This window comes from Elephas maximus, chromosome 16 (assembly GCF_024166365.1).
Source record: "Elephas maximus indicus isolate mEleMax1 chromosome 16, mEleMax1 primary haplotype, whole genome shotgun sequence".
NCBI classification, from domain to species: Eukaryota; Metazoa; Chordata; class Mammalia; order Proboscidea; family Elephantidae; genus Elephas; species Elephas maximus.
In genome coordinates, this window is record NC_064834.1 from 71,300,748 (window position 1) to 71,313,401 (window position 12,654).

The following is a 12,654-nucleotide window of genomic DNA, read 5'->3' on the forward strand; positions in this document are numbered from 1 at the left end:
TTTCCGAGCCTGAGAACCCTTCTTGCTTGCAGCCTAATCTCGGTATCCTTTTTAGCAGCATCTGAGAGAATCAAGAGCATGAGACTTGTTTAGTGACATTCACGTGTTGCGCAGTTTCCGCCAGCTCTATGTAGTGCATTGATGTGCTTTCGGGGGCTCGCTTAGCTTTCTCTCCAACAGTCACTGCTGAACACGTTTTTTCTAAGTGAGCATGCATAGAAAGAAACCTTCTGAAGGCAGGTTTGTGTGTGTGTGTGTGTGTGTGTAGAATGTATGTGTTTGCTTATTTAAAAAAAAAAAAATCCAGAGATTAATAAATTTTTATCTGTAGGAAGTGGATAGAAAGATGGAGGGTATGGGGATGGGAATGAACTTCTCTGAGTATGCCTTTTTTAATAGGTATAACTTTTGAATGACTTAATTGTATACATTCAAAGATACAATGAATGCAGTGACTCCTAAAATTGAATACAAGAAACAATTGAACCTTACTGTATAACAGTTGGTAACATAACCAGGTACATACACGCACGTACACACACAAATAGTTCAGTAAGTTTTATCTTTATTTTTTTTCTTAGGAAACTTCCGTGCTTTTCTTTGGTCCAGTTGCGCTAACTACCCCTATATTGTGTGTTGTCCTTCCCTTCAAGTAACTTTTAAACACAGAACCCTGACTATATACCTTTAGAGGTTTATATGCTAAGGACAAAAAGAACTGTAAAGAAATTTTAAACTTTACTGAAGTAGTCGACGGTGGTACTAGTAATTTGATTGCGACTCATAGCGACCTATAGGACAGAGTAGAACTGCCCCATAGGGTTTCCAAGGCATAAATCTTTACAGAAGCAGACTGCCACATCTTTCTCCCACAAAACACTGTTAGGTTTGAACTGCCTACCGTTTGGTTAACAGCTGACCACTTTAACCACTGTGCCTCCAGGGCTCATACGCAAGGATCATTAGTGGATGCTAAGTCATTGGGTAAAAGCATGTTCAGGTCTAGGAAATTCACTGTCTCACAGTGTCTCCCCGACATGTGACTAATTTTAATGAGGGAAGGGTATCTTTGTAGAGAGCGTCCTGGTGAATTCCACCTTAACTGGATGATCCAATTCAGTGGTACCTGTAAGGAGACAAACTAAGGTGTCCCTTCGGATGTGGTGCAGGGGGAAGTACATGGTATCCCCTGTGCAGTGTTCTTGTCAGAAGTGACCCACCTGAATCTGGCCCTCAGATTTATGCATGGTTCCCTGCTGACACCCCTGTAAGCTGTCTGTAGCAGTATAAAACTACATTTAAAACAAACAAACCTTTTTGTCCTAGAGCCTGTGTGGTGCCCATATCTCCTTGTTCCCAGGGCCTCCCTGGCCTTAAAAGCCTTCTTACTACACCAGCCTTGGAATGGACAGTGTTCTTTGGACATTTCTCAAGTGTAAGTAGTGCCCATTTTTGTTTTCCTGCCTTCATCTCCTTGGAGTTAAAGGACGCCCAGGAAAATCAGCGGTGGCCTATACGCCAGGGCTTAAAATTAGTGGAGCTAAGCCTCAAAACCAGGCTACGGCAGAGGAGGCAGACAGACTAAAAGGATCAGCCTCTCTTTCGCATCTGTTTCTGGGGTCTTTTGGCAGCGTGGGTGTGTGGTGAAGCTGTGAAGACACAAACTTTTGTCTGGTGGCTGTGTGGTTGTCCTAAGGTCTGAACTGGAGCACGTCACCATTAGGAAAAGGATGAGTGTGGACGGGGCTGATGGAGGCCAAGGGGAACTTGGGGGCCAGGACTCATTCTTTTTGAAAATGACATCGTTGGGCCGCTTTAGAGGTTTATCATGTTTTTATAAATCTCAGTGCCTGCCTTACTGCAAAAAAGTATTTGCAGAAACTATAATTAGTGGTTATTGATTGAATCAACAGATGTGTACTGGGCTTATACCATGTGTAGTGCCCAGGTAGGCATGGGGTAGGAAAGTTAACATCATGATGCGGTGAGGTCTATATTCCCCAAGAATGGTCTATTTAGAAAAATGAATTCTGCAGAGGAGAATGAGCATATTCTTTTAGTCATTGCTGAGTTTCTCATTTTGTTGTTGTTGGGTGCCATCGAATCAATTCCAACTCACAGCGACTCCATGTGACAGAGGATTGCCCCATAGGATTTTTGTAGGCTGTAATCTTTATGGGAGCAGATCACCAGGTCTTTCTCCCTCAGAGCAGCTGGGTGGGTCCAAACTGCCAATTTTCGGTTGGTAGCCTAGAGCTTAACTGTTGCGCCAGCAGGGCTCCTAAATTCCTTATTTAAATGAATCTAAATCTGATAGTTTTTGGAGTCTGCTAATAAATTTTCTGGTTTCTTGAAAACCAGAGCCTGTCTTTACTCATCCCTATGTCTTGACTCAGTAAGATAAGAGCAGACATGAAAGATGATTGGTGGGGTGGGTCCCTGAGTGGACTGTTGCTATTTTAGTCTATAACCAAGCTTTTAACCAAGGACTCCAGAAGGCCGTTTTCTGTGTTAACATGGCCCACAACTTTTTTCTGGTGAAGGAATAAATGATTTTAAGTAAAGAGATAATGAACTCATTCAAATTTTTTTCTATGCAGTGATTATCCAGAAAATGAAGAAATAAAGAATCTCCTTCAAGAGCAGTTGAATTCATTGTCAAAGTAAGCACTGTAAGCATACCTTATTAGAAGATAGAAATTTAAGAAAGAAAAGTATAATAGTGTAGGTTTTTTAAAAAGAAAGCGAGTTGCATTTTGGAAAATATTTGTGGCCCAAGGAGACAGCATTCTGTTCATAGGGGTTTGTTTTCCTTTAGCATTTTTGAAGGTGTTTTTGTTTAATATGACAGTGACAGAGCATCTGTCTTCAAGGAGGTCATAAGGACCAGCTTGCCCTGGTCTGGATGGAGTCAGGGAGAGCGAGATGCTGCGGGGGGTTGGGGGGGGGAGGCGGGAGGGGGCATCCCCACTCGTCCCTGCTGAGCCACACGACTGTCAGCTCTCCTCAGTGAGCCTGCTCTGTCGGGCTGTGCGTGCGCAGTTCTAGCTGACAAGTTAATGTGCTCCCTAGAGCCTGGAGCATTTTCAAACTATGAATTGGGAATAATGTTGCAAAGGAAGTAGAAAAATATGGATGAGCAGGGAGTGCTTGGTGAAACATAACAAGTTCTGTCACACACAAGTCGTATATTTAATAAATTAACCATAATAGAATGTTTTATTGATCCCATGTTCAAAATAGTTACTTGATTGTGTTCTCCATCCAAAGATTAACATTGATGTTTCAATGAAAAACTGCAGATTTAAAGACTGCCTTCCCCTCTAATTTATGATTTTCTTATATTTGGCTGTTTTCAAAACACCAATTTATAAAAACACTAGGTTTTGAATAGTTTAACAAATGAATTCTGAGTACCATCTCCTCTGAAGTATATACTGTTCCTGGTGACCAGCAAAATAATGATCAATGATGGCACCCTCGTTTGTATACTTAGGAAACTGTTCATATTTTCAAAATACGAGTCGAACTGTTCCAAGACCGTAAGCCCAAATCGGCACCTTCTGGCCTCCTGTGGCGGTTGGGAGATACTGCATCTCTAGGCATGAAACACCGGAAGCCCTGTTATGCTTGCATAATTTCAGGGCCGTGGCAAAGGCACTTTTCTTTTGTTAGGTATAAATGTATCCTTTGAGAGGAACTTTCCCATTCCAGAGCGTAGTGATTGAACTCCTTGTATTATTGTTTAATTCAAAATGGTCACCCTTCTGTTGTCTGGATTCCTGTCTGCAGTGACGTAAAGAAGCTCTTACTTGATCCAGAATTCACCCTCTTGCAGAGGTGCCTGCTTGTTTCAAGGTAACACCGATAGAAGCTTCTCTGCCAGATAGAGAATTTCAAACTTGATCATTTCTCTAATGAGCGGTTTTAGTTAAGGCCGAGCTCTTTCAGATTTTAGAAAAAGATCTCAGTTCACACTTTAGATTGGATTTACAGTTAATTTTGCAGGTAGTTAATAGACATAGGAAACAGATTAGGAAGGTGAGATCTAGGCCTTAAGGCTATCTTTACTGAAAGGGCTTCCTCCTACCAGCTTTTTTAAAAATGTGTTTTAAAACAGCAGACACAAAGGGTGCGTATTTAAGTGCACTCATAAGTTCCATTTAAAAGCAGTAATCTGTGCTGTTTGACTCTAGTGTTGTCAGTGACCGCCCCCTCCACTCCTAGAGAGTAGGTAGCAATGTATTTTCTCATCTTATCAAGCCAGTTACCCCAGAGGAGCTTTTTCCTAATGCGAAAGGTGTGCTAGTGACAAGCCAGGTAAATAATCTGCCCAGGCTTCAGTGTTGCTCTTGACACAAACGAGTTGATCTTAACATGGACAACTTAAGACTTGTTATAGTAAGACTTAATCGTGTTGAACGTAACACGGAGCAGGGAGATGTTTGGACCCGCAGGGGCCCTGTGCAGTCAGGCCCTGTGTTGTTGGAGACCCCGTAGCAGGGCTGAGAGCTTGGTTCACCCCTGCCAGGCACCAAGCCAGTGTCCCAGGTGGTCTTTCTAGAGGCAGCACTGTGTCCCTAGTCCTTCAGGCTACTCTAGGAAGCCCTGTCCAGGCCAGTGCGTAAGCACCACTGTAACGGACAACACCCTTCTCAGGCTTTATGGTGATGAGTCGGAGCTACACTTCTGGACGGTGGCTGCCCACTATCTGCACAGCTTCTCCCAGGACAAGTCAACCACCACAGCAGCGGCACAGGAGGCTACCCATCGGGAAACCGTGAACAACCCCCTCGACATATGTTATGATATACTCTGTGAAAACACCTATTTTCAGGTACTACACCTTATGCATTAAAACCCTTAAAGCTACCATCTTGATTACTTATACCTTTGTAACTATCATAAATTTAGGTAACTTTTCCACTAAGTTAAGGTCCATGTGATAGAAATAAGTCGCTTGGCATATTAGCATCAAAAAGGTCTGACTCAGGACTTGAAAAGCTCATGAACAAATATTTCATTCACTTGTTTTGAATTTACTATTCTGAATTTATAAAGGTAGCTTCATAATTTTTTTAAGCTTCAGTAGAGTACTTCAAAGGGAGCCCTGGTGGCTCAGTAGGTTAAGTGCTTGATTGCTAACCGAAAGGTCAGTGGTTCGAGCCCACCAGTTGCTCTGTGGGAAGAAGATGAGGCAGACTGCCTTGGAAGATTATAGCCTTGGAAGCCCTATGGGGCAGTTCTATCCTGTCCTGTAGGGTGGCTGAGTCGGAATCGACTGCAATGGATTTGGTTTGGTTTTTAGAGTACTTAATCCATAGGGCTTTTATTTTATCTAGTTCTATTCAAGTGCCAGTTTTTATAAGCAGACACACATGCACAGAAATGATATTACATTTCAACTTTTTACCTTTCAAATTCTTATTCATTTGTTGGGTTTCTATAGTGTCGATTCTCTAGCAAGTTCAGAAGTCAAATAATATTTATTAAAATGACTTTATTAAGTAATTAAATTTACATAATTCAACATCTTGTAATCCAGACTCAGGCTTCTTTTGTTTCTCTTCTCCAGAAATTTCAACTGGAAAGAGTTAATCTACAGGAAGTGAAACGGTCAACTTACGATCACACAAGGAAATGCACAGACCAGCTCCTTCTGTTGGGTCAGGTCTGTGTTTGGCGGGGTTGCTAGCTGATCAGTGTTTCTGAGCACCACACACACACAGCATAGCGTTTTCCCCTGTAGTGTGTCTCCTTCCCTGAAAGTGTAAATCGAGACTTTCTCTCAAAAGACTACCCACAGGTCTGTAAGGAAGCAGAAGCATATGGTTAATCGGCTTGTACCTTTGGCTTTTGCAATGTAAGACGAAGCCCAGCTATTCGTTTTGGTGCCTGAATTGACTGTGCAAAGCCAAAGGGAGCAGTGACTTGAGCCAGGGTCTGAGCCAGACTGGTTTCATGTTTGTCTCGGAGCAGCAGGGCAGCACCTTGTTCAGGTTTGTACATGAACATGAAGCGTTCAAGGGCAGTTCTTGAAAATGAAGTCTTCCTTCAGGTACAAATGTCAGTATTCCATATTATGGGTTAAAAAGGGTTCTTTTGGAGGAAGATCTTCTCATATTTAGAGGAACCGTTTCCCTTGTTAGACGGACAGAGCTGTGCAGCTGCTGCTGGAGACCAGTGCAGACAACCAGCATTATTACTGTGATTCCCTGAAAGCCTGCTTGGTCACAACCGTCACCTCCTCAGGCCCTTCTCAGAGCACCATTAAGCTGGTGGCAACTAACATGATTGCCAATGGCAAGTTGGCAGGTGAGGCATACTTTGTGGGTATATTCGTTAATACTCTGGAAAACCAGACCTGTTCCCAGGAAAGAATTTCAGGCAAGTGATTTTGGGGAGATTTTTTTTCTTTGTTATATATGCTCAAGAAAAAATCCAAGTTATTACTTTCTAGTGACCATATAATGTAGTCATCCAAAACTGTTTTTAACAGTGAAGGGGGCACTACTAATAATTATACCAGGACCAAACCAAAACCAAACCCACTGCCAGTGAGTCAGTTCTGACTCACAGCTAAAACTGTACCAGGACAGTAGGCGTGAATCATACAATCCTGGGCAAACCAGAACGATGAAAGCCAGCAAGTGAGCTGCGCTTTATCTCACAATTTTTTAGGCTCTGTTTATACATCTGACGTGGATTTCTTGAGTGGTAACATCGTGGAACTCAGTTTTGATATTTGAGCCGGGAATGTCTCCAGCAGGTGTGGCATACACGGGGCTGGGCCAAGCTGTGGAGGTTTGACTTAGTGACTTGACAACGAGGTGAGCTGCTTGTCACCAGGGCTGCTGTTCTCTCCTCCAGAGGGCGTGCAATTGCTCTGCCTGATTGACAAAGCCGCAGACGCCTGCCGCTACCTGCAGACCTACGGCGAGTGGAGCCGGGCCGCCTGGCTTGCAAAAGTAGGTCACGTCCAAGGGCCTTGAGCGCTGGGGATGAAGGGCCAGTGTTGGCTTTTGCTCTTGAGTTGGGAATGTTTTCTGGCCTGCAGAGTTGTTCTGCAGACGTTTCCTTGCAGCTCTCCCCTCCTCCTGTTCTTTATGAGCGTAAATGACATTTCTTCGTATTGAAACATGGAGGTTGCTTTGGTGGTGATTTAGTGGTTGCAGGTGCCTCCTCTCCGAGCTCGGCACCAGCTGGGAGGTGTTTATCGGTCCCTGCATCCTGCAGGCCTGGGCCGGAGTCACCGCTGTTCACATTGAGCAGCAGCTGCAGGGCAGAACCTGGCGTTTGTTCCAGAGGAAGTATCCCATTTTGTTTGAATTGTTTTCCTGTTTTTTTCCCTCTCCATTATGCAGGATGTTTTTTTTAATGTGGCATCTTTCTCAGGTTCGTTTAAACTCCGAAGAGTGTGCTGATGTCTTAAAGCGGTGGGTTGACCATCTGTGCTCTCCACAAGTCAATCAGAAGTCAAAGGCCCTCCTGGTCCTTCTCTCCCTGGGCTGTTTCACCAGCGTGGCCGAGACGCTGCACAGGTACACCCCAGGGTGCCCCGGGGGCTGCCGGGGGCCGCTGAGGGGCCACCGGGGGCTGCCGGGGGGCGCCGGGGGGCTGCTGAGGGGCCGCTGGGGGCTGCTGAGATGCATTACTTCACACTAGCTTCAGGTTCTTCCAGTGGACGGTGGTACTCAAAGAGTGGGGGCAGAGTGTGGAGGAAGTGCACTGCAGGTTTATTTAAAAACTGAAAGGAAAAGGGAACCATCCATGCTGATTAATTCTTCATTTGGTCTAGGAGCTGTGATATTTTCCTACTAATGCGCTAATTAAACCCAGCAAAACCAAAAGAAAAAAAGAAAACTAAACCGGTTGCCATCGAATCAATTCTGACTCATGGCTCCCCTCTAGGACAGCGTAGAACTGCCCCATAAGGCTTCCAAGGAACAGCTGGTAGATTGAACTGCTGACATTTTGTTTGGCAGCTGAGCTCTTACCCACTGCAGCACAGGTGCCTATTAAAGTAGGCTTTTAAAGAAGTCTTAAGGGAGTCAGGGCACTTCAGCCTCCAGAAGGCAACTAAGAGGAACCCCAGAGGGCAGTAGGAAGGGGATGGAAAGGGGACGGAAAGGGTGGCAAGGTGGAGGTGCCCCCTTGGGAAATCTTGAGGAGCAATACCCATCACTTTATTCTGGTGCATTTTATTTATTTAAAACTAAGGTAGGTTGAGGCAGATGTGGCAGAATATTAATGACTAATGTGTATTTATCATATCTCTGTAGATTCCTGTGTGTTTAGATTATTTCACTTCTTTTTTTTTAAGTATTTAAAAAATCTCTGGCGAAAAAAAATCTTGGGGTTGGGAGAGACAAAGATGAACACAGATATTTTCCCCTTTCCCTTATAAACCACAGCTAAGGAAGTGCGAGGACCTGACATAGCACTCAGGTTTCCAGGGGACATGTGTTCAAGTTTTTATGTAGAAATACAGTGTAAATACCAAGACCTAACCTTACTTTGGTCTCTTTGGCAGCATGAGGTACTTTGACAGAGCAGCCTTGTTTGTGGAAGCTTGTCTGCAGTATGGGACGATGGAAGTCAATGAAGAGACAGATATCCTTTCCAAGGGTGTTTATGCTGAGGAAGAAGGAAGTGCCATGGTGGGTTTTAGAATTCCTCTTTCTTGTGCTGCCTAGGCAGGAACTGTGTTATATTGAGGAAGACCTGGATTCTGATTCACCAAAGCCAGGAAAGAGGGAGAAAGAGAGGGGAAAGATGGGGAAGAAGCCCGCTGCCTCACTGGCGTTTGCAGGAAGGAATGTAGAGGGTAAGGAACCATAGTTGTGTAATATTGGCTTGAACTTCAGGTAAAGATAGAGGGAATAATGTAGGAGAGGTTAGAGGGCTACTTCTTTCACAAGTACTATTTTGGAGGAATGTGTTCTGTGGCATAGTTCTATGTATTTCTCTGGAAAATGTATACTGGCATAAATAAAAAAACTCTCCCTGTTACCCACAGCGAGGAGCCTAATATGGAACAAAATACAGCACCTCCAAGACATGTCATGCAGGCAAGTCACTGTGGTCCCCCTGTAGCCAGGAACACTTTATTTCTTCTCGTCACCGGAGTCACATTTTTTATTTGGAAAGAATGGGCTTGAGAATACAGCTCCCAGTTCCTCTTGTGTGCATAGCCCTGTTCTTTCTCACTGCACCTTTTTCTTGTAGTGTTCCACTGTAGCCTCATTTTACGGGCCACCTACTTGCTTTTGTCTTTTGTCTACATTGTTTACAGAATGTTAAACTTAAGTCTAAACTTAACCAAGATCTTATAGCTCGTCCCTGGTAAAGCTGACATGGGTTTAAAATAGCCATGTCAAATATCAGAACACAAAGGGACAGGGCTGTCTAAAAACTCACCCCCTAGATATTTAGAGCACCTGCTTTGGGGCAGACCCTCATCAATAACCCCTCGCTGAAGCTCTGTCTACTCAGAAACAGGTTTTACTTCCATGGTGCCATCTTACTTTTTCCCGGCTTTAGTTGAGTGTAGGTTATGAGAGAAGCTGGGGGATCGTCATCAGGTCTTCTCCTTGAAGAAGCAGCTTTGGGCTCAGCTGGGTATGAGGTACACTGATGTTACCATTGAGAGGATGCCTTTCCCGGAGAGGAGGCCTGTGCGTTCCTCCATGGCTGTCCACCAGGTGGTTCTGCTCTCGGCCCCTCTTGAGGAGCCTGGCGGAGCTGACTCCTCCGTTCCTGTGAGGAGTACGGTCGCAGCCCTTTCTGCCCTGCTGTTCCTTAACTGTGGTTTACAGAAACTCATCTTTGCTATCTATGCAGATTATGCCCGGAGTCTGAAGAACCTGGGTTTTAAGCAGGGAGCTGTTCTCTTTGCTTCAAAAGCTGGAGCAGCTGGCAAGGATTTATTGAATGAGCTTGAATGCCCCAAGGAAGAACGCAGAGGAGAGTGATGGGCTAATATATGCCAGGAACACCTGACCTTGGAAGCAGGGCGGGGCAGCAGTTGGTCTGGTGGTGGTCAAGGTCCCAGTCCAGTGGAGGAGGCTGAGGCCACCCCTTCGAGCGCACCTTCTCAGGCAGGGCCTGGCGAGCTGCGTCTCCACCATGTCTCCAAAGCCATCTGTGCACAATAGTACATGAGCATTTACAGCGTTTGCAGCAAGTCCTACATCCTGTATTTACTGCAGAGAAAAACGTAAACACTTCAGATTTTGAACGTGTGTAACATTTTATACATTTTAGAAGGAGAGCTTTAAGAGTCCCTGGAAATACTTTTAATTTTTTTTTTTTTTTAATTAAAATTTAAGAGACTGAATTGCTTTTCTCCTGGACAGATTGAAAGATGTTTGAAAAATCTGTAGTGAAATAGGCTCATGAGAGCTCTCCTCCCGTTGGTGTTGTGCCTGTGTGCGGACGCTCATTTCAGTCGCAGGCGGGGCAGACAGAGTTGAAAGGTGGTCGGCCAAAGCCTTCTGTGTTTTCTTACCTTGAAAACGCAGCACTGTTACCGTGGTTTAGGCAGTTGCTAAATTTTGTTGTTTCAGGCCCATGAGCTCAAAGAGAGTTTTTAAGCTTTATGTTTTGTTCCAGGGTGTGGGGTCTTTGATATTTTGAATTTTAACCCCTTCTGTGATGCATTACAGTAACCTCATTTTTGAAGTCTCTTTGTGCTTTCATTTCTCGTCTGTGTTGTCCGAATAGCTGAAATACATGTGATGTGACTGTTATAAATTATTGCTAAGAATTTAAATGTTAGAACTTACAAAGGTGAAAATAAAGATTCCGTCCAGGCCTTCACGTCCCGTGTTGTTGTGTGTGAGGCTGGGTGATCTTCTGACCCCTCAGGAGTCAGCCCACCTTCCCCAGCTCCAAGTCCAGGCTGTGCCTGCTGTATCCAGAGAAGCCGGGCTGTAGGAATTCCGACAGAGCACAACAGGACTAAATACCAGGGTACGTGCTAAGTGCTTCGCAGTGGGCACAGTTGACAGGCTCAGAGGGACTTGCTGGGTACAGGACACCATTCTAAGCAGGGACAGAGCGGTGACACCATACTCCCCATAGGATTTCTGGAGCACCCTGCATCGCAGGGCCATGGGTAACCCGAGGGTCTAAACCTTGCAGGGTGTCAGCACCTGAGCCGCAGAGGCTGCTCCTTTCCAGAATACAGCTGCAAGGGCCTCTTTGAGCTGATCTGACCCTGGTGACGCAAAAGGATTTAATGTCTTCTGCCAGAGACAAACTAAATCCTCTGTATACACAAAGGTGGGATTTATATCATCGAGCCATTTTTTTCAGGCCCAGAACTTTCATTGTTGTTGTTATTAGGTGCTGTCGAGTTGGTTGCAACTCATAGTGACCCTATGAACAACAGAACAAAACACTGCATGGTACTGCACCATCCTCAGAATCATTGCTATGCTTGAGCCCATTAATGCAGCCACTGTGTCAGTCCATCTTGTAGAATCTTTCTCTTTTTTGCTGCCCCTCTACTTTACCAAGTATGATGCCCTTCTCCAGGGACTGATCCCTCCTGATAACATGTCCAAAGTATGTGAGACGCAGTCTCGCCATCTTTGCTTCTGAGGAGCACTCTGGTTGCACATCTTCTAAGACAGATTTGTTCGTTCTTTTCGCAGTCCATGGTATATTCAGTATTCTTGCCAACACCACAATTCAAAGGTGTCAATTCTTCTTTGGTCTTCCTTAAAAGTTAAAGATTTTTTACCAACTTCTGCGGTCTGAAATCGATCAAACGTGCAATCAAGATGCATTGATAATTACTGGTGATTGGAATGCAAAAGTTGGAAACAAGAAGACGCAGGAGTTGGAAAACAGCCTTGGTGATAGAAATGATGCTGGAGATTGCATGATAGAATTTTGCAAGACCAACAATTTCCTGTTCCAAATACCTTTTGCAACAACAAAAATGGCAACTGTACGCATGGACTTCACCAGATGGAATACACAGGAATCAAATCAACTACATCTGTGGAAAGAGATGATGGAGAAGTTCAATATCATCAGTCAGAACAATGCCAGCGGCCAGCCGCAGAACAGGTGATCAATTGTTCATATCCAAGTTCAAGCCCAAGCTGAAGAAAATTAGAGCGAGGCCACAAGAGCCAAAATACGACCTTGGGTATATCCCAGGTGAATTTAGAGGCCATCTCAAGAATAGATTAGACTCATTGAACAGTAATGACCGAAGACCAGACAAGTTGTGGAATGACATCAAGGCCATCATACATGAAGAAAGCAAACAGTCATTAAAGAGACAGGAAAGAAGGAAAGAAAAAAAAAAACACCAAAATGGATGCCAGAAGAGACTCTGAAAGCTGCTTTTGAATGTAGAGAAGCTAAAGCGAATGGAAGAAAAGATGAAGTAAAAGAGCTGAAGAGAAGATTTCAAAGGGAGGCTTGGGAAGACGAAGTAAAATACTATAGTGAAGTGTGCAAAGACCTGGAGATCAAAAACCAAAAGGGAAGAACACACTTGCTATTTCTCAAGCTGGAAGAACCGAAGAAAAAATCAAGCCTCAAATTGAAATATTAAAGGATTCTCTGGGGAAAATGCTGAACGACGTAGGAAGCATCGAAGAAGATGGAAGGAATACAGAGTCACTGTACCAA

General features: G+C 44.3%; 1 protein-coding gene across 4 annotated transcripts in view; it reads left to right on the top strand.

The window, feature by feature from the left end:
* The window catches only part of WDR11 (WD repeat domain 11), a 55,074-nt gene extending 44,253 nt beyond the window's left edge, over positions 1-10,821 (top strand). For all 4 annotated transcript variants that reach the window (XM_049855025.1, XM_049855026.1, XM_049855027.1 and 1 more), the window contains exons 20-29: positions 1,327-1,435; positions 2,601-2,663; positions 3,793-3,858; positions 4,660-4,837; positions 5,576-5,671; positions 6,150-6,315; positions 6,871-6,968; positions 7,396-7,541; positions 8,534-8,613; positions 9,817-10,821. In XM_049855025.1, the coding sequence (XP_049710982.1) occupies positions 1,327-1,435; positions 2,601-2,663; positions 3,793-3,858; positions 4,660-4,837; positions 5,576-5,671; positions 6,150-6,315; positions 6,871-6,968; positions 7,396-7,541; positions 8,534-8,613; positions 9,817-9,974 (1,160 nt within the window). In that variant the 3' untranslated portion in view covers positions 9,975-10,821. The remainder of the gene's footprint in view (positions 1-1,326; positions 1,436-2,600; positions 2,664-3,792; positions 3,859-4,659; positions 4,838-5,575; positions 5,672-6,149; positions 6,316-6,870; positions 6,969-7,395; positions 7,542-8,533; positions 8,614-9,816) is intronic.
* The last annotated feature ends 1,833 nt before the right edge of the window (positions 10,822-12,654 follow it).